The 23266-nt window shown below is 34.7% G+C and overlaps 1 protein-coding gene across 1 annotated transcript in view; it reads right to left on the reverse strand.

The window, feature by feature from the left end:
- The window catches only part of SEMA3E (semaphorin 3E), a 126042-nt gene that overhangs the window by 52220 nt on the left and 50556 nt on the right, over positions 1 to 23266 (reverse strand). Inside the window, exon 2 of the mRNA XM_053942703.1 lies at positions 6708 to 6868. Within this exon, the coding sequence (XP_053798678.1) occupies positions 6708 to 6868 (161 nt within the window). The remainder of the gene's footprint in view (positions 1 to 6707; positions 6869 to 23266) is intronic.

The following is a 23266-nucleotide window of genomic DNA, read 5'->3' on the forward strand; positions in this document are numbered from 1 at the left end:
CTTGTCAATAATCCAATCACATTTTTTTCTGTCTGGAAAACATTTTTAAATTAGACTCTTCTGCTAGGCTTTTTTTCTTTTTTTCTTTTTTTCTTTTTTTCTTTTTTTCTTTTTTTCTTTTTTTCTTTTTTTCTTTTTTTCTTTTTTTCTTTTTTTTTTCCTCTTTCTTTTCTTTTCTTTTCTTTTCTTTTCTTTTCTTTTCTTTTCTTTTCTTTTCTTTATTGAACTGTCTTAGTTTTCTTAAAATAATTCTAATCTGAGAAAATGATAAATTATGAGAAAACTTAATTGCAAGACAAGTGGGGATAATTTATTAATCCTAGATGCCTGGGGCTTGAAAGTAAAATACCCAATTCTCTTTAATATCTTCATTAATGAACTGGATGTGGAACTCAAAGGAATACTAAGTAAATTTGCCAATGACACTAAAATGGAACTATTGACTCTCTTGAGGGCCAAGGTACTGCAGAGACGAGGACAAATCAGAGGGCTGGGCAATCACCGACTGTATCAAGTTTAAGAAGGACAAGTGCATTCTGCACCTGGGACACTTCAACCCCAGTGCTGTGTCTGGATCAGGGAATGAGAGACTGGAGAGCAGCTGTGAAAAGGGACCTGGGGGTCCCGGTCAATGGCAAGCTGAGTGAGTCAGCAGTGCACTGGCAGTGTTTAGGTCTCACACCATCTAAATCCAAGTTAATCAGAACACCTGTTTTCAATCAGATGGTCTTATAGTCACCTATAGTCACCTATGAGTGATCAAAAATGACTCTCACCTAGTCTCTACATTGCTGCTGTGTAGTCTGAAAAGGTACCTGGACTCTGCTGAACTCCCATGAAGGCACTCATCCAGTCATTCTGGTCAGGCCATTCCTGGTTCATTCATTGCAAAACTCAGGGTCCACAGTCATTTATTTTAGTCAGGGATAAAATGAAGGTCAGGGATTGAATGAAGCATGGGTTAAGTCTGTCCTTAACCCAAAAAATGCTAGAAGTTATGAGATCTCTAAGATCTTTCAAGGCTAAAAGTATGAAAACACAGCTTTCAGTTCCCAAAGACATGTTCTAACTAGCAGGCTAAAATGAGAGATTTTGCCCACACCAGGTGTAGGTGGCTGTTAGGAACAGAGAAACCACAGAAGGAATAAAACACTTGACTCTGTAACTTGATATTAAATATGCTGTGTGTAGGTGATTATTTTTGCATTTGGAGACTTAGTCCCAGTGCTGTTGAAAATACTTAGTATGTACATTTTCCACTTAAGATATACTGAATTTAATACATATACAGAATTAAGAGGAAAAAGCCAAAGAGGTAACCTAATGCTCCTGCTTTTTCTGTAATGTCAAAAAGCAGCTGCAGTGGAGCTATTTGGTCCTTGGCACAGAAAAAAAAGAATAAACCATGGAATTGCAGAATGGTTTGGGTTAGAAGGGACCCTTAAAGACCAACTAATGTAACCACATGCTATAGTCAGGGACATCTTTCACTGTTGCTCAAGGCCCCATCCAGCCTGACCTTGAACAGTTCCTGGGATGGAGCATTCACAACTTCTGTGTGGCAAACTGTTCCAGGGTCTCACCACGTTCATAGTTAAGAAGTTCTTCCTAGTATCTAATCTAAATATACAGTCCTTTATTTTAAAACCTCTGTCTCTTGTTCTGCCACTACAGTCCTTGAGAAAATTCTCTGTCTTTCCTGTAAGGCCCCTTTACAAGTTGAAACTCCAGCATAATGTTTCTCCAGAACTTTGTCTTCAGGATGAACCCCAATTCTCTCAGCCTGTCTTTATAGGAGGGATGTTCCAGCCCTCTGAACATTTTTGTGGCCCTCCTCACAAAATTGCTGACTTCTAAGGCAAGTCCATGTTCATTGCCTGAAGTACATGGGTCTGAATTATAACTCTTGTAATAGATATATGTCTCCTGAAGAAGTTTTTTCTACCCAGAAATTATTTTTAAAACACATAACTCTTGCAAGGCTCCTGAGTTTTAACATAAATAAGTATGAAGATTTTAATCTCTTCAAGAATATTTTAGAATTGAGACTAAAAAAATCTCTGCATGTCAGATTTTGCTATCGTACCTAATTTCAAATTAGTATAACATAGGATGTGTTTGCACCGCATGAAAATCCAGGTATTAATCAGCTGCAATGTATTAGGTCTTTAACCTGCCATGTATTACTTTTCCTGATATTTATGTTTAAGAGGTGTGACAATTACCAGCTTTAATTTTTAATTGGCTCTCTGCCAGGATTACAATCATTTGGCAAGCTATCAATAAGTATTTTTGGAAATCTGCCTGGGTATAGAGACTGTACCAGCATCACACTGGCATACACTCCCCTGGGCTGCAGTCTTGACATAATTATTGGCTTGAACATAATTTTTCAAAATTTTTCACCACTTTAGATTACTGTGAATTAAATTTTTAAATTGCTTGTTTAGTGATGTTTTCTCACTAAACCACAGTATTCTTATCCTTGAGATGTTGATGATGTAATTTTAGCTCTATAAAGGGGTAAAGCACTGTAGGGAAAAGATATTTTTAAATATACTCATCATGGGAAAAAATGAATTTTTAAGGAAGTACAGACATGGGCAAAACTTTAATTGGAGCTGGAATGCTAATTAGTGTCTGCAAACATCCTCTCCATTCAGCCACTAGCCTTAAAAAACAGGATGGTATCAATAGTGCAAACTAATTTAAAGAAATTATATGAGCTTTATAGCACTTCAGGTCAAGATAGACTACTGTGTGTTCTAGTCTGAACTCTAATGTGTGACAGGGCAATTAAGCAATTCAACCAGCATGTCTCTAGTTTAATTCAATAAATAGTGCTTAATTAACAGCTAACTTCTGGTTGGCTGAAGCACAAATTCTTTAAAAATATCTGCTGATGACTGAATATTGTATATATTTATCAACAAATACACGGCCACCTTCCCTCTCGGAAGGTTATTTCAAGGGATAATCAAACTCATTAAATTGTGTGCTTCTTATTTCAGTTTACATTAGTGCACATTCCTAGACAGTATTCAAAGAAGACACAACCAAGCCCTGCTCTTGCAGACTTGTGTTCAGCCAGCTCTGGAGTGAAGTAGAGCTTCACTAGAGGCAAGATATATGATGAGATCTCTATAATTTATTACAGCAGAGATATAAAACCGAATCTGGAGCCCTCTCACACTTGGTGAGAAACAGAACAATTTAAATCTGCCTGAATAAGCCCATAAGAAGTGGGAAGCTTCTATTCAGACCCAGATCTTTCTAAGGCCCTTGAAGCAGAAGCTATCTGTAAGGAATTTGTGGAATAGGAAAGAGCAAATAAGAAGAGCAGTTTATTTTCACTCCAACATGAGACAAAAGGAGGAACAAAGGTCCCTCTTCTTTATGAGCTGTTTGACCAGTGGTGATGAGCTACTGGCACTGGCTCAAGTTTGCTGTTAACAAAGATCCTCTCTGGCACCAATTACAATGAACTCTAATGTTTTAAAAACAAATTTGGAACCAGATACCAAAGAAAGTTCTCTATCTGTTAGATCACTAAACCCTTTAAGGCTTTGGACCAAATCTCAAATATGAGTAAGGATTTATTCCAAAGATGGTGTCAAATGGATTGAGCTCTTAGGGAAAGCAAAGGTTAAGTGAAATGTGCCCACAAAGCTTTGTCTTTACACAGGGTTTCGAGTGCTTATATGGCTCTAATTCTCTGTAAACATGGATACTCACATTTCATATTCTCCCTCATTCTTGCTACTCTTAGTGTAAGGGTACTCTTCACATAGAAACAAGACATCTAAGTAACTGTTCAAAAATGTATAGCATTATGTGTTAAATACTCTAAGCAAGAATATAATATACTCTGTATGTATTAAATTAGAGATACAAGGAGCAAAATAGGCAAAAGAAATGTTATTTGACAAATAGAGAAGCGAGAGTCCTTCCCTTTCTCGAGTGACATTGCCACAGTTGAGAGCTCAACCCAAATGTCTGGATTTCCCCACCAATGCAAGAATGACAGTAGTAGTATTTTTTTCCTGAAGGTCTTTCCCCCCAATTTTTTAGGATTTTTTTTTAGTGTGTATGAAAATTGGTGAGGATAAAATGTATTTAAAAGAATATGGTAGAGATTTATATAAACGGCCACTAGTTTACATGAAAAAGCTATAATCTACCCTTCAGTGTTGCAGTGTATTTGAAAGCTGAAGAGAATTGAACCTGAAGAAAACATGTAGTCTATTAAATACAGATTTATAGGAGGCATACCTCATATGCATCACAAGTTAAGTTTTTTGAAATGTTGGATTACTTTGGCAGTCAACAGGTCTCAATGCAAAAGCATTTTATGTCCACTCAGCATTTAGTTGTTTTTCTTTAGGTAGCTTCTAATATGCTAGCTAGAACTGAATTCTTTGGTCATTTTACAGCAAAAGGCATACATCTCTAGTTGGAAATGTATCTCAGTTTGGTTTTTAGAAAGCATATTCCTATTCTAAATTGTTGAGAAAAGGATGACTATGAATTAAAAGACATAAACTGTTTTCTGGGTCACAGAAGATGAAGATCAATACCAATCTGCCCAAAACTTCATGAAACCTTTCTTTTGCAGATATTGAGTCATCCTGGTTACCAGAGAGAGAATAAAATCCAGGAAATTGCCTGCACTCATATATGTTCAGTGGATTACAACTTCTAGTTTAGATTAATTAAGCTAAACTCTTCAGTCAAAAGAAAAGGTCAAAGACTAACCAACACACAGTTAAACATTCATTAATTAAGAACTTTGGTAATAATCAAACACTCTCTCAACTCCAGGAACTTTCTCTAATGTATCTCAGCAATTAAGGATTCCTATAACAGAAATGCCTCATTCCATGCTTTTGCTGATAAAGCTGTAAGACGATCATAATTTCCTTAACTATCCCTGAATGAGATCTGCACTGAGTGAGCTCTGGGAAAAAGAGAAAAATCTCGTGCCATTTGTACTCAAGTCAGCTAGGTCCCAGTGCGATCATGTTTCTAAGGGTGCCAGGCCAAGCTTCATTTATTTCAATTTCTCATCTTTAGCATAAGAAAAGCCAAGAAGAATTTTCATCACTTTGCCATTCTCTACACAGGTCTCCAGACAGAGAACATGGTTTGGCTGATATTCCACTTAAAAACAAGAAAGGGAGCAATGAACTTCAAGTGTGTCTGGATGGGACGATGGTGGTTGGACAGAAGCATGAAGTGCTCTATCCTGTCGTATTTACTCACAGACTTACTGCCAAAAGGGGAAGAAGAGAGTGGGACAAAAAGTTCATTTTATAGAAACAAATGCTATCTAAATGTTTTCATATCTGTGTGCTCTAATATCTTGTCACAGAGTATTAATAATTTGTATCAAAGCAAAAAGGAATTAGCTTATATCTCACTGTTGAGGAACAAAGCTCAGTATGCAACTCTGCCCCCTGAGGAGTTAAATTCTGTTGTTTTTTTTTTTTAATGTAGATAAATTCTCAAATAGTCTCTCTGAATAGACTCGTATCCCATAACAAGGATTGACATTCCCAAATGTTTATAAAAATGTTTATAAAAAGAATAAAGCATATTATATCTGTTCACAGTAATGGAACATGCTAATTATGCTTGGACATAAGCAAAGATACTTATGGTAAAGTTGGCCAGAGTGTTGATGTAAGAATAGTGATATTCACTTTTAGCAAGGGGGCAGACAGAAACGAATTTGAAACATCAGTGGTCAGTGCAGTATAGAAATCAACAAAAATATTTATCTCAAGTGGCTTTATTTTATTTTACTCACTTGTTATTCTACTTATTAATTTGAAAATAAATGAAAATACATCAAAACACATTGGGAAAATTTAAAGACGTAGATAAGGAAAACACTGAAATATTTTAAGAGATCATTTATCTGCACTCAAAATGGTTGAACAATGGAGCAATGCTCCTGCCAGCTTCCCTTGCTACTGTATGTTTCCAATTCTAGCTTCCAAGGGCAGGAGTAAGGAATCCAAGGCTCACATCAGCTCAGACTCCAGCCTCTGCACTTCAGTTGTCAGTTTGCCAGTCACCTGTGGTTTCTACAATGTACTGAGTTCTCTGGTGGGATTAGGACTTAACCCACCCCTCTCCCATAGACCACAGAGCAACCTTCAAATGCCACTTTCAGTCATTGTGTAATAGTACCTCTGGCTCAAACCAATGCAAAATCCTGTTTGTAAAGAAGGTTAAAAATCCCCCAAACTGCAAGGTTTATGCTGCTATTGAAAACTTCTTATAGTATACAAGTTAATTTTTTTTCCTTAACATTTTCTCTCCTGAAGCTCCCCAAAAATACCAGGAATATTTTATTCCTCAATGATACAGTGGAGATACAGAAACCAGATGTCTACAAATGTGAGGTGCTCTAAACATCTCCAACCATCCTGAAATTCAGTGAAAAATAGTTATATGACCCCAAGTCTCTTCATCCAGAGTAAGCCTTACGGGTGAAGGGTGGGGGGGGGGAGGAAATGGTAATTAGTGTATTTTTCTTAAATATAAATATGGCCTTAGAGTTTGTGCACAAAACACCTACAAAAACTTCATTACCTCAGCCATACAAGTTCTAATATCCTGTGCTACATGTTGCGACATGAAGTGACTAATATATATAAATATATATTACATATGTATATATATATGGCTTTTTACTCCACCTCTCGGTAGTTGTCGCTGATTCGATCCAAACTGAGGGAATACAAGAGGTCTCTTCCTCCCACGAACAGTCGCTCTTGGTACTCATCCAGCAGCATTATATGAAGTCCAAGATATCCAAACGGGCTACGAAAGACTGACGTCCTGTTTAAATCCCAGAGCTCTGAAATACAATCAGAGTGTTCGTGATAAATACCAAACAGCTTAGCTTTCATGGCTTCATTTTCATGTCCTCCTAGGGAACTGGGCGAGAAGTTGTGGGACATTAAAATGCTAAACATATAATCTTTGAGTAAGAAAGAAACACAAAATGCCTGGGAATAATTTTCAAACTAAGCCTGCTCTCCAGGAGGTTTGTCTCTTAGTCTTTGCATCATAATCTTTATGCCTAAAATATGACATAGGGAGAGAAGAAAATTAGTTTTCTTCTGGACATTTTCTGAAAAGGAAAAAGTACTTAGAACAATAACTGCAAATGGAGAAAAAAATGAATTAATTAATGGAAATTGAAAAAAAAAATACTGGAAATTGTGTCCTTGTCTTTCAAGTATGTCAAACTCCAGGTTTTCAGTGTACACACTATTTTTACCTGAGTTTGTGTTTTTAGGAGGATGGCATTGTGGGTTTTAAGCTTAGCACTGTCTTCACTCAGTTCTCTGAATGTATTGCCTCTAAATTCAGTGAAAACAGTATGAAATCTGTGAAATGCATATGAATAATTTTCCAACACTGATTTTGTCAAGTAATGCACTGACCTAATATGGGAATCTGAGGTTGAGCTGTACATGATCCAGGCAAAAGCCAGTTCCACTGAGAAAAAAAATTCATTCTGGGTAATGTTGCAGAAACCTGGATTCAGGCCTCAGGAAGCAAGAAAGAGGCAAAACATGGGGATCTCTCTGCACTGTGGCACAGAGCTCAACCTGGCTAGCAGCAGGTCAGAAAGGCTGAAGATAATTTTGTTGTTGAGAAATCTCAAAAGGAGTCATTTGAGAGAGTACCCTCAGACTCCCTCCAAAATGACAGAGCTTGGACTGGGGGAAAGTAACTGTGTTCTTATGTCTGTACTGTGGCAAATTGTTGTATTTTGAAGAAATCACTTTTGGTAAAAGTAATTAAATATGCTTATCCTCTCAGCTTTCCATAAGCATAATTTTTTCAATTGTTTGTGGTCCTGAACCTGATGTTGGAAGAAGTGGAATTGTCCTTGAGCTAGAGAAGACAAATGAGCGCCCATGCAGTTTGGAGGCTAATGCTCACAGGCCACAGGCCAGTAGTTATGTTCATTTTTCCATGCTGCACCTTAACAGCAACATAGAAACCACAGCTGATGTTCTGTAAGCAAGAAATTTAATGCTCAAAAATGATATTAATATAATACAACAAATTGACAATATTGCTATTAATTTTAAATTATTAAGTATATTGTGTGTGTGTGAGATAAGTGATTTCAGTAATAGGATAAATATGTTTTACTCCATTTACTAGGTAGGCTGAGTTCAGGTCAACAGAGGCTAAAACTAACTAGCTTCTGAAAGCTGTTTCCTTAGATGATAAAATTTACATCAAAGGAGTTGTACAAAATCAGCCTCACATATGATGTCTTTCTCAATGTCTTCAAGCAGAATCTATTAAATAATTGTACCTGTGTGTGATTGGCCTCACTTAACAAATGGAAAACTAAGTCACAGGAAGGAACATCATGATGAAAAGAACAAGAGACTTTTTTGTCTAAGCATTGCATACTAACCAGTGGATAGATACACATTTTTTGACAGTGATACACTCAGCACACAGCTGCACAGCAATGTGGAAATGGCACTTTCAAAGCTTGCTCTTGCCAAGCAAATGAGCAGATTGCTGTTTTGGAAGAACATTGCTTGTTTCTGAACAGATTAGAAATGAAATGAAAGCAGAGCTAGAAATACACTTTTGGTCCTAAATAAAGCCAGTTTTTTATTTGCAAGAATATAAATCATTCAATAAATTTTATTTTTTAATTAGTCTTGGAGTGAAAAGAATTGCATTTTAAATTCCAGTTATATACAAGCAACAAAAGGTTACTGTGGTAGCTTCCCCTGATTTATTTTCATGTTGTCCTGAAGGCAAATTGTTCATAAATGGGACAATATTTCTTTATATAGATCAGAGATATGACTAATGTGTTCTCAAATGATGAAAAATTCTCTACCCGATCACATGAACTGATAACTGCTCATATAAGACTCAGTCCCACAAAGCACACCTGCAAATCCTATTGTCTTAAAAGGAAGTTGAGAATATGAAACATCTTTCAAGATAGAACTTGTAAAAAGAGATGTTTCTAAGACTACATTCAGCAAACTACACAGACGTGGGGTTGCTGTGGGGGTAGAGGCAAAAATAGAAGTGAACCCTACATCAGAAAGGACTGGAAAACAGCAAGCAGTTGAGTTTGGAGAGTGATTTTGTACTGAATCACAAATGTAGCAGCATTATGTAGATCCTTTGATAGGTAGTAGAATTTCCATATGCTGTAGGATATACATGAGATATTAGGATAATGCAGCATGTCCTGTCTGGAGAATGAGTGGGAATCTGGGAATCTAAAACAGTACTAGAAGCTTGCCATTTCTAGGCAAGTGAATCTCACCATGGTGTGGTTTGATGTAAATGACGCAGGCTCTGAAGCAGTAGAACATCATTTTTGTTGTGCTATGCCACTTCAGCAAAGCTGGTTGGCTTCAATGCAGGAATGCAGCTGCAGGAATGCAGCTGTACTGCTTCTGGACAAGCTGCTGCCTCCACACATAGCACAGCTCTCATATTCATACAAATGCATTGTTAGTTCTTAGAATCACGGAATGGTTTGGTTGGAAGGGATCTTAAAGATCATCTGGTTCCAACTCTCTGGCCATAGTTTCTCCAAGACCAGGTTGCTCCAAGCCCTGTCCAACCTGGCCTTGAACACTTTCAGGGATGGGGCACCCACATCTTCTCTGGACAACCTGCACCAGTGTCTCAACATCCTCACAGTAAAAGATTTCCCACATCTAATCTCAACCTATGCTCTTACAGCTTAGAGCCATTACCCCTTGTTTTATCACCACATGCCCTTGTGAAAAGTTCCACTCTAGATCTCTTGTAGCCCCTTTAGATACTGAAAGCTGCTATAAGGTCTTCCTAAAGTTTTCTCTTCTCCAGGCTGAACAGTCCCAGATCTCTCAGCCTGTCTTTATACTAGAGGTGTTCCAGTCCTCTGATCATCTTTGTGGCCTCCTCTGGACTTGCTCCAAACAAGTGCACATCCTTCTTGTTTGAGGGGCCCCAGAGCTTGACACACAGATCACTGCATTTTGCAGTACTGAGTCGCACTCGGTCATTGAAATCACAACACAGTTGGGAGTGAAGCACTTGGAGTCAAAGTTTTAAGCAAATTTCCCCAAAATCTACCTTCAGTTACCCTGAAGAACCTTATGCTCTTACAGATCACCTTGAGGTGTCAAGAGTTGCACTCCTGGTCATGCTGATACCCTTAATTAAAAAATCAATTTCTAGACAATGTCTAAACTTGAGCATAACCCAGAAAGACGTTGTTGCTCTTCCTAATATTAGGATTTAATGTCCACATTTATGCTGGGCACACCTAGCACACTTACAAGATCAAAAAACTAAAAAAAAAACAAAAACCAAAGCCAAAACCAAAATAAAAAACAAAACAAACAAACCACCAAAAAAAGTTACTTCTGTAAATATCTTGCATAAAGAAGCAAAAAGCCAGAATTATTCAGGATCAATATTTTGCTAGTACTCAGCACATGGAAAAAAAAAGAGAAAATACCTTTCCTACTCTTATCTTTTGGTAAAAACAAATCTTCTGGAGTACTGATCCATAAATTTGAGAAAATGTTATCTTTTGTGCTACAGTGCTTTGCCATTTTAATCTAAAGATTCAAGACCATAACTAAACCCACGCCATGTACAAACAGCATTTTGCCCAACAAAGGATAGACTGCTATACATACTCCTATATGGCACTTCACTTTACCTGTGCAAGCTTTAAAGCAGCTCTGGATTGCTGAATTACATTTCATAAGAGAAGAAATCTTATTTCTTTCTGTTTTAAAGGCTGAGAACAAACCTGATGGTTTGCTATCTGTCTGACAGAGCTTGCTGGCCAATATTCCGACTAATCTTGCTTACCACGCTATCTCTTATAGCAGATCTACTTTGGTGACCATATTCATACTGTATCCTCTTTGACAAAATGGATTATATTACACATTGGTCTAAAAATGTTAATTATATTCCTAATAGGCAATTTTCTTGGATATTTTAATGAGCAGTATAAAATTCTAACTTCTAAGATTATTTTAGAACAGTCATTTCTTCCATTTGAAAAAAAAATCACTTTATTTTTATTTCAATGTTTTTTAAATATAAATTATTGATAACTTAGATATGCTTAACTAAACTCTTATGCTTAGAAAATTAAATGCAAAAATCTCAATGCTCCTCCAAAGCAACCAGACTATATTGCCATTTAATTTTTTGCACATTCTCAGAATTTAAGCACACTTTAAGTAATATATAATTTTGGACCTTGAATATAGACAAATAGCACTGTAAATTTTTAATCTTTTTTATTTTTCCCAGGGAGTGACAAAGCTGCTGTTGCTCTGCTCTGTTCTTCATAGCATTACATCATCACAACTGCACAAGTCTATTGCCTTTGCCCTTTTTTGCCCTCATAAAAATATTTGGCTCCCCTTTTAAATTCTTCAGAAATATAGTCTCACCTCCCACACTACTTCATGCTGCAGATCATTCTTCCAGCAAAGATGTTTTCCAGATGCAGGGCACTGACAAATGAGTCCACATAAGGTGGATGTTTCAGTGCTGCTTTACAGGAAGAGTTAATGGCTGGGGTTGCCTTCTGTCCCCATCAATAATGTGAAAGGCTACTAATATAAAGTCTAGGTAATGTGAGCACCTGAATGACATCTTATTCTTCAAATTATTGGCATAGTCCTGGAATACAGATACTGCAGTGGAACAAGTTTTACAAGAACTTTGTGAACCTTATGTAATTTTAATTAATTTAGCTTTTTGTATATTGGTGACAAGTGATAACAAAATCTGCTTACATGTGACAAGAAAGAGACAGAAACAAAAATGAGGAAAAATAAAAAAAGACATAGAGGAGAGCCTGAAATATCTGTGACACAGTTTATGAACTAGAGGTCAATGGTAAGACCAGGTAATATATGTATCTTCTGTTTTAAAACACTGGTACTTTAAGGCAAATATTTATTTGAGGGTACTCTAAAGTCTCATCCATCAAAAGGACAAAAATATAAATTTACAAGTGGTTCAATCTTCTTTGACAAGGTTAAGACCTCTAACTGGCAATATTCTATATAAAATTAGTAGGAATCAGAAGATTTCTTCCCAGGGGAAAAAATAGAGAGTAAAATTCACTAAATCCCCCAATTCTGCTGAATATGAGATTGACAATTTTTACTTTTCTGTGCTTACAGTTCTTAGTCAAATGTAACCCTGTAACAATAATATGAAGTCATGATAGTGATTGTCAGGTAATAGAAAGTTACATTAACTCAGGTCAAACAGCAAGGAACTGAAATGGTTGGGAAGTAGAAAAGGGAACAGTGTTAACTGGCCAGAGGTGGCCAAAGTAAATCCTCTGGCATGAGATTTGGTAGCAAAATCTGAGCTAAGAACTGTAATAGCAGAATTAATTGCAAGTAGCAAACTAACTAAAAAATTCAGGGTAGTAGTAATGCTGCAAGATACCACTATAATTTTAAAACACTGTTCTTAAGATACTTTAGTGTTTTATTGGCTTCATGAAGGGAGCTGGTGCAGCAAAGCCCATGAATAATTTTACTTGTTTGGTTCTCTTCTTCTAAATGTTCTGTATTCAGTGATGAAGTTTAAATTATAGTCAAAACTTCAAACAAAATCTTTCCCTGTCAGTCTGTCGAAATTACAGAGGCAAAAGTTTCTGAAATTAAAAGGTACAGTTTGGGGAGACAAGAATAGTTTCAATCTGTATGCAAGACAAAACACTCTTCTGGTTTTTGTTTCCCCCTAAGAATATTGGAAAAACCTAAAACTGGAACATAAAATAAATCTTAGGAAATATTTTTATTTCTTCTACTTCTACTTAGATAATGACAGAAAATTGTCTCTGTAGCTTGAAAGTTCTTAACACAGCTAATCATGATATTTCAAATCCTAATCCTTCATAGTTCCATTTCAAACTATTATATGCCACATACATACTGTGCTATACATATATTCTGTCACATCTAGCAAATACTTATTTTTTCTTCCCTGATGGCAAAATAGCATATTCAGTTAGCAGCACTGTGGCTGGTTTGGTTTTAATCACTTAATAACAGAAAAATAGCCATTACAAAAAGACCAGAGTTTGTAGTGTTAGTATATTACATAACAGTAAAAACATGTATGCTTACACAGTACTTTGTAATATTTTCTAGTTCTTGCTGGAAAGGTCTATGGTGTACATTAGTTTAAGGGAAATCACACACCATCTTCATACAAGCTGAGTTTACACCAATTTTAAGATACATTTCAGGATTTACATGCTGGTCCAATACAAAAAAATCCGATATTCAATTTAATGTTACTAACACTTGAAAAAAAAAAAAATTCACTGCAATAAAAACTTGATGCATTTGAGTTTTAATCATGCCTATCTAGAAATGATGGATGATGTACAGATTGTTTTGGAAGAAAACCTCTTTGTAAGTCAAATGAAAGCAGTTGCAGAACCTGCTCAACAGTCATGTATATTGAAGCGATATTTGTTTTTTGACACTAACACATTTGACCCTGCCAATTTCTGGATCTTACTGGTTTTTATTACAGCAGTAAGATATAATGTTTTCTCATAGAAGGCCTAATACAGAGCTCATCTGCCATTTTTTCCAATTAAGTTCATGAATTTTGACCTAGTGGTAATCACACCACTATAGATTAAATAGATGGAACAGTATAGGGAAAATAATTTTCCTTCTATATTTTATCTGGACCTGAGAAACAGCAGACAGAGAATCAACTCAGAATGAGAAGAAATTTTCATAATTTCAATGTCAAACTACTATATAAATGATGTGTAGCATTCATTATGCTTTTGGTGATAGTATTTAGTTTTCAACAATAATAACAATTTCAAATATTTTAAATTATGCTTACTATATTTTTTCCATATTTATTTCTAGTTAGAGGGATATTGCTTGCAGAATGATGACGAATTTTTTTAAAAATTAATTTCAGTATTAGATAGCAAATTTTGGCACTCATTCAGACAAATTTACTATGGTAAATTGACATACTCATTATACCATTATACTCTATTATAAAAAAATTTGTTTAGTTTACCAGTGGGATTTTTCTTGGAAAAGGTACATGCATCCCCAAAATGCTATCTGACAACACAGTTCAGAAATGTGGTTGTGATAGAAAATATCAAACAATTGCTTAAGCAAAATGACATAACACTGTGGCTGTCATGAGCTCTCAGGTCTCACTGACCTGCATAATGTGGCTGCCTAAAATTTTCTAGTGACTGCAAATCCTAATGATCCATTTTTAGTAAAGCATTTTAGGAGGTGATAATACATGATAATGTTGTGGATAATAATATCATCATCAATACTATAAATTTCTTTCTTAATGGTAGACTGTATGATAGAAAACTTCAGAAATGTGTTTTTCTATTAAAATATTCCAGCAGAAATATAAACTGGAATTTTTTACTGTGCAATTATTTCAGCCTAGGGAAAACACAAGTATCTATGAGATAGTCTTTGTGAACTTTATGCACTTCATCTAATATTCCTCTAAGGAAGTAAGCACAAAAAGAAATGTCCTTTTAAAATTATACTCACTGAAGATGTTTTACATTATGTTTAATATCTTAATAGTGTTAACAAGTGAAATAATCAATTTATAGAACTTGAGTTTTAGAAGGTACATATGGTTCAAATAATCACAGACCTCTGCTGATGAAACACAGACAGTCCAGTCTCTTGAGGACCTGATTTATTAAGGTGTACCACTTACTACATGCTTATTACCACACCAGTATGGGAAGAGTAGAATTCTTGCTATGGAGAGATCCTGTGTTTTGACAGAAAGAGAATCTGGTGCTTTCATTTAAAATGAAGGTGCCAAGAGTCAGGGGTTTATGCTGTTCGAAATGACTGTTAAATTGAATTTCCCCTGTAAAAGATGGATTAAAGGAGCTATCTCGTGATTTTCAGCAGCATATGCTCTTGGGCAGGATGGCATGTGATTGACAGTCTATGTAAGGCTATATGGAGTCATCAACAGGAAAAAAAAACAGAATTGAGGAGAAAGAAGACATTGTGAGAAAAGCAAAAAGCAGAGGGAAAATTGAAATGGAAATAACTAAAAAGGTATTTTTTTTCCTGTGAAATAAATTACTCACAGCATATGCAGAATTCAAGACAATATTCCACAGGTGAGTTTAGAAAGACTTGCTACACCTCACACATTGAAATAAACTCAATTTTCCCTGAGTATAGAAACTCTATAAACAGCGGTGAACAGACTTCTCTAGAAATTAACACTTTGTTAGTCCAAAGTTTGTTCTTTTAATTGACCAGAATGTCTTCTCTGGAAAGATTTAACTCAAAGAAAGGAAATGTATTCAGCTGCTACATCAGTGTCTTTGGAAGACCTACCTCATGTGAGTTAACTGGCACGAATACATCCATGATTTGACCCTGCTTTTCCTGATACATCTCAAATACTTCAAAATATTAATGAAAACTGAATACATCAAGGGTCTTTTTTGTTGACTTTATTTATTTTTTTTTTTATGACACAGAACTTTATGAAAGAATTCAAGCTCTTATATTACAGGGTAGGAATGTCATATTCAGCTTTTGTTATGTTCAAAGTCAAGTGTCTAGTTTAAGGTATTTATCCAGCGGTCTTTTTTATCAGAACAAAAGAAAGAGGTATTCCCAAATGGCATTTTAAAATTCCTTTATAAGAGCATTCAATCAAATATAATCTAAAAGCAGCATTTTCTATAATCCAAATTTTAAGAATGTAATCTAAATTTTAGATGCATAATGAACTTGGAATGGAGTGGATGAATTCCACTCCAAAATGCATCCTGTAAATAAACCAAGGTTGTATTTTATCAATGTTTGCAATTTTAGTCACTGCAGTGATGGGCAACACATACAAATAGCTATATTTGTTGTCTCACCCAGTATGCCTAATTATCTGTAAAATTCTGGTTAAGTAAATGCCTTGCAAGAGAGAGACAGAAAAAAGCTTTATTTGAATAACTTAGGACATATTTGAAACCTTTCAGAATCAGTAATGTTTTGCAAATATTAACAGTCAAAACATTCTTCAACCATTTGACTTTGAGATGATAGAACTCAACACAGTTGATCTTAAATAGTGTAACTGGAGAATAAAAGTTAATAATAGGGAGACACTAATGGTCATGTAACTATTATGAATTGTATCATTTACTGTTACATATTATCCTCAAACCCTCATGGATGTGTCCACACATCTTCCCTTTCCTTACCCCCCTGCCACACTATTCATTTGTTTCTGATGGATTTTGCAAGACAGAAAAATGATAATGCATGTTTAGAAGTTTATTGCACTTTGATATAAACATTATCTTTTCTCATGTCATATTTGATTATCCAATGGAGTCATACAATAGACTGTACTGAATTTCAGCTCCTAAATCTTTCAGATACTTTTAGAAAAATACCCAATGATAACAAAAGCCCCTCTTACATTGAAGAGAATTAATTCTACATTAGAACAGAGAAGCAGTCTCCTGAAATTACAAGTAACATCTCTATATCCTCAATTGACCAGATGGTAATCATAAAAAATCTCCCATAAACCTCTCCCACTTCAAAATGGAACATTTTCTCAGTATGACTCTGTCCTGAATCATTTTGCACAGGATGTAAAAAAACCATACACTTATGGGTGTTCCTTCATTAGTTCTTTATTCATTGTAATTTAGAAATTAACCTTCATCTTGATTCTTAGCTTAATGCTGGGGCTTAATTTCAGGTGTTTTCGGGTCAATCTGTCTTTCTTATAGCTGGCTTTACAGAAGGTAGAATATGAGATAATTTCATTAATGTCCTTTATTTCTCACAAGGGCTACTGATGTTTAGAACTATAGACATACTATGAAAATGAAGGATTGATACATCTGATTAATTTTTATACACTGAAGAGTTGCGCAGAAGTTCATAGAGATCTAGGGATTAAATCATAGATACAGAGAGAGCTTTGGGTTGGAAAGAACCTTCAAAGATCATCTACCACAACCTCCTGCCAGAGCCAGGGACTGTCACTGCTTCCACCAGCTTGGTGACATCCACAACTTGAGGGTGGTCTCAATCCCACAGTCTATATTGCTGTTAAGGATATTAAATAATACCAGTCCCAGTACAGATCTTTGAGGAACTTGTTCATTGATTATGTACTTCTCAGAGCTGAAAAACACATAGCCCTGGACAACTGTTTTCTCCAGGATTTTCCAATCTAACTGGAAGTCACAGCCAAAACAAAATTAAAAAAAAAGGAAACCAAAATTAAAAAAAAAAATCTGTCATGAAGATAGGGTAAAAGAGAAAATTATAATTTCAGTATTCACAAAATTCTCCAGGGCTTGAATTTAGCTCTACATGATTTGCACTGATCACTCAGCAAGTCTGCATAAAACTGCTGGACAGTTCATATTTCGAATGCAAGTACAATGGGTGACCCACAGGCTACTGTCCTGAGAATTTGCCCTCAGAAAAAAAGGAGTAAAATACACAAAAGGTATTGGAACTAGGAGAGAACATTTTTCAGACTCTGGAAGAATTTTTAAAGATTTTGGAAAATGTTTCCATTCCAAACTGGAATAACAACTTCAAATACAATGCATTTTCAAACATCAAAAAGTCCAGTAATTTTCCAATGGGTGGAATTATCTTGATAATTTTACATATTTTATTTTGATTAATGCAGTCCTCTGTTTTTACAGTAAGTCAACTAACATTTCAAAATTATATGTTCTAAGAACAAAGTAGACATCTTAATTTAAAACATGTAAATATTCCTTTTTTTGCCAAAATATTATTCAGTGGAAAAAAAACTAAATTTGCGTAATTTCATAATGCTTCACAGAGGAAAAAAACACCAAAATTAAAAACCAAAACTAGAATCTGTACAGCTAGCAAAGAAATCCTGCATACCTTTAAAGCACCTATTATTATGCCTTCTCTAAAAAGATGTATCTTTAATGAAATTTAGCTCTCTTCAAAAACAATAGAACTTCTGAAAAAACTGCAATGGATTTTTCATAGTAGTGTGTAGAGACAGAACTGTGTAGAGAAAAATTAATATAGAAGACAAAATTCAGAATCCCTTTACAAAATTACAAGAAAATTTCTAAATACCAACTTTTGAGATATGCTGGTTACATCCAAAATAATTGTCAATATAAATATGAAAAAGGTGAAGATCTTGTATTAGAACTATAGATCCAAAGTACTGTATACTTAATTTGACAGCAATGTTTTTTCTTAGAGTAGAATAGAAACAGATATTTATATTCTATTACATATATTCTATAACAGATATTTTATTATTTACAGGCATGAGACTATCTGAGGACAAATTAATTTTGTAATACCTGCTGCATATAGCACTAGTATTTATACATCAGGATACAATTATCTATGCTTGGCACTAGGAAAAACATGTAAAAAGAACATAATGAACTGTACAAAAGAACTTGTCACAGAATAATTCAAACTGTCAGATTTAGGAACACTTAGGAATGAATAGGTCCAAAACATACATTATTTAACTGAGAGCTATTTAACTGTTTGTATTATATTTCATAAATACTTTAGAAGAAAATGTTACACTTAGGTAGTTCTGCCACTTATTATATAAGCTTAACTAAAGGTCAAAAGAAATTTTTCTGTTTAAGAATTAAAGAACTGGGTCATATTCTGACCCTTGTAGGATATTATAAAATAGTGTCTGATCTGAAGGCAGTAGGACACATTTTGGACACATTTCTTTACAAAGAAGAAAAAAAAAAGGAGGCAAAAGCATTAGAAAATACTCATACATGTAAATGAAAATGCAATATATCTGGTTTGTTTCTGCCAGTGTTATTCACATAAATATCTATTACACTCTTTCTGATTTCAAAAAGCTCTCTTGCAGAAGGATGTATTTCTCAATATAAACATCTGTTCTGGCAGCCACTGAGAGACCACTCAGGCCATGATGTGTGTTATATCACAAGAAGCCCCCCCAAGAAATGGTTTTCATTGCATCTTTTGCAATCTTATTCACTTATCTGAATTGAGTGTATGATAAATATCAAACATTCTCTACCCATTTTCCACTGTTGGAAGCAATGGAAGATAAAGTTAAACCACAGCACAATAATACATGTTTGTTTTTGAAGGAAAAAAAAAAAAAAAAAAGAAAGGTAAAAGTAAACAGCAAATACTGCAAAGACAAGACAAGGCATTGTGGTGGGTAATTTAGCAATAAGGATACAAATACTGTAAAACTCAGATCTATTAGTTTCAGAATAATCTGCAAAGGCAAGTGGTGGAACTGCTAGTAGATGAGCCAATTAAAAAAAGATAGGAGGCAACATCTGACAATCTGTTCTAGTTAGTAGCCACACACTAGTGGGGAAAGGATTAGCTGTCTTCCAGGTTATTTCCCCATCTTCATTTTTCATAATATAATTTACACTAAAAACCAAAGTTTTCTACTAGCACAGGATGATGATGCCAGATCAGCAGTTGGATGTGTCACATTTGCAAGTAAAATATTTCTATGCAACAATAAAATAAAAAAAAAGAATATTTATATTCATCTCCTTAGAAAATATTAATCCAAGGAAAATATCCTGTGACCCACAGAATGTGTATTTTTGTACATGTGTGCAGGTATGTTTATATGCATATACAAAATGTTATTTCACACAAAGCTCTAATTTTTTAAGAAAGCATTCCTCAGCATCTGAAAATATTCTAATAAAGGTACCAAAAATGATAGCTATAATGAGAATCTATATTTCCAAAAGCAACCTTGGCTTTTTCTTTTCCCTTTCAACTTCTTTTTTTTTTTTTTTTCCTTTTGAAGTTAGTCTCAGTGATACCAGTACAAAAATAAAGCTCTACTGTAAAATTTGTTAAAGTGCTTATTTATACTTATACATTCCTGTGCATGTCTAGCCTGGTGCTGCTATTAATGCCATTTGATAGTAACTATTTTTTCTGTCGTTATTAGTTCTTTTGTCTATGTCCATCATCATTATCTGAATAGATTTAAAAATGTTAAACAGCTCTTGGAAACAAGTACTTTTTCTTCCCTGTAGAATTTAGCCTTTTAGTGATTCGTAGGTCAGACAGTCAGTGGAATTTTCGCTGCTTTCTTTGTCGCTCTATTTAGAATGTTTATAAAGATCAGAAGGCAGATCCTTTAGAAGGATTTATTTTCACTGTGTATCTGTTGGTGGTTTACTGATAAGGATTTACATGTCCTGCTCTAATAAAGCAACAATATGGATGCTGTCTATGCTGAAAACTGGAGTTGTGGTGTTTCATAGATGCCTTTCGAAAGGTATCTGTGGCTTCCACCAAGTCAGCTGCCCCTGCTCTTGCATTTATACCAAAAATATAAACATCAGCACCTTAAGACAAATTATATGTTTTGAAATGCCATCCTCTGCTTCAAGTTGTACTGAAGACATCTAAGGAATCCCTTCACATTAAATATTTACCTCCTTTACACATTCTTTTGTCAGAGAGCTTTAAATGAAAGATCCAAGTAGGGCAAGTCTACAGAATATTAATGTAAATAGTCAGAAGTTCTATTGCACAAGAGTTCAAAGTGATTTGGATTCATTTTTGCTTAAACACCTTCATTTTTCTTTCAATACAACCCAATTTGGGCTTTTAGTCCCAGAACATAACACACTAAAATTCACATCAAGCTGCAAACTCTATGAAGACGCAAGTAATTTTTCTTGACCAATGAGTCTTTTTTTGGGGGGGAAATAAAAAAAAAATAGAAATATATGTGTTTAGAGAATGGTGTAGCAAGTAATGAAGTGGATGGACTCAACATAGGTAATGATTCAATTTCAAATGTGCTCTTGTGTCTCCAGGCAGAAGACCATAGCAGCCAAAGAAGATGGAGTGACCACTGTGTGAAAGGTAGCATTGTAAATGGTTCAATGACATTTCACTTATTTATACCTACGTAGAATCTTGTCCTTAATGCACCCTATTGCTGTTTCTGAATTATTTATACAGTCTGCTGATCTAAATTACAGAAGGAATTATCTAGCATTAGGAACAAGAAGATATGATACCTACTACTTAAATGCAAAATACATTTGATTTATAAAACTATTTTTAGCTGCATTTAAAAATGTGCATCCAAGCCAACTAGCAATGTTTGCAGCCCTTTCTTTTATGACTGCAGTGAGCTGTAATGGTATTCCACCAACAGTGTAATTTTCAGATCAGATGGTCCAGTTCCTTGTATTTACACTAAAGATTGCATGTTCAGTCTCCACAGAATATGGCCTCTCCTCACACATTATTCTTGTGTAATAAGTGACAGAAGCCTTCAAAATGTATTAACACAGGTGGACCTTTGGTGCTTATTTGCAGCCCTGCGGAATAAGTGTGCTTCAGGCTGTTTGCACAGGTCCAGTAGCAGGGTTAGAGCTTGGGAGTGATAAGGTTACCTAAACTGTAGCACAACTAAAGAAAGTCCAGCCATCCAAGAAAATCAAGGTTGATTTCTACATGTCACATTTAAAAACTAAATATGTGTATTGCCTGAGGAATGCATTTGAGACAGCCAAGCCTGGTAGGAAAGAATGTTTTCAGAGCACTGTTTCAACAGGAGTATTTCTACTGGGAATAAATAAACTGCTGAACGTGCCTCATTTTTTAATGCTCCACAGATGTAAACTGTATTTGATTCTATTGTCTATAATTCAATTTAATGCTTGGAATGTTGCAGCAATATACAGTAACTGATATGCCCTTTGATTGAGAAACAGCTATACCAAAAAAGTTTATATTTTTTTCCTGCTGCATAGAATCTTCTTATTATAAAGAAAAGGTTCATTTTAGCACGCATTTCTATTATCCAATCTTTATTAGAAATGACATACAGAACTGAGAGCATGACAATGCCTGCTTTCTGTCTTATTAATTGGAAAGCTCTTCTGTTCTAGTTGAATGGGATTTTTCTTTGTGCTGTTCATTGTGAACAGTATCTTAAAATAGTGGTTCAATAGAAGGATTGGCTGACTGGCATCATAATCTGTATAGTGAAATTCTTTTTGTGAAAAGTTTTCCACAAATTGTTTTTTTACATATCTTTATCCTCATTCCTGTTAAACACCTCTAATTTAATATACAACTTAGTATTCTATACAAGAAAGATTTAAAGGAATGAATAAATATTTAAAAGTATTTTTCACTTTCAAGTATTTCTAGTCAGAGAATTAACAAATATTTATGTTAAATGCATGACACTGCATTGTGACTCAGGGTATAATAGAATTTTAATGTTTTATTCCATATTATTTCAACACTTTTCTAATACATATAGATTAGAAAAATAGTTTATATTGACATGTCAATATATTGGTTTCTTTTCAAATCACAATATTTCTGTTTCAATATTTCAGCTGTTCTTCAGATGCCAGACAGATACACAGTATCTACATTTTAACTTTTAGAAGGGCTAGTGGAATAGTTATAATGCAAAAGTTCTTAAAATAAACAAAAAGTACCTTTAAACTATTTTTAACTGGTTATATATATATATACATATATATTTTTTATTTTTTTTTAATAACCACAGCCTAGTCACAGTCTGTTAAGACACTTAAAGGATATCCTAATTTTTCCATAAAACTAAACCTTGACAATCTAGGTTATCTAGTACTTAGTTACACAGTGTATTAGATTTTGTTCTTCTCGTGAATTAATTTTGACATAAGTAACAGACCTTCTAAAATTATGATTAGTTATGTGCAAAGTTTGCTTCTGACAGAAGCAATTTCCATATGAGGCTGCATACATCTGGAAGCTGGTTGAAAGAAAATACATTTAGAGGTTGTTTCCACCATTGATAGAAAGTGTGAAAAGTGGGATTTACATTTTTGTCCTGTTCATCACTTTTTTAAATGGTAGATAGGTGAACAAATTCATCTATACATTTCACATGTTTTTTAGAACAAATCAGCTAATAGGAAATCCATGTCAAGGTCTAGAATTTGTATCAGTTTAATGCTGCAATAATATATTATAAAGAAGGAAAGATGGTGGTGCTTGAGTGCTTATTATTTGCTCATGCATAAAAATCCATAGAAATAATATACTGGTCATTTATTAGCATTATAAAATAATCTACTTCCTTTTGAAGAATTGGAGAATATTGAAGGCTGAATCACTTGCTG

The sequence above is a fragment of the Vidua chalybeata genome, chromosome 5, assembly GCF_026979565.1.
Source record: "Vidua chalybeata isolate OUT-0048 chromosome 5, bVidCha1 merged haplotype, whole genome shotgun sequence".
Lineage (NCBI taxonomy): Eukaryota > Metazoa > Chordata > Aves > Passeriformes > Viduidae > Vidua > Vidua chalybeata.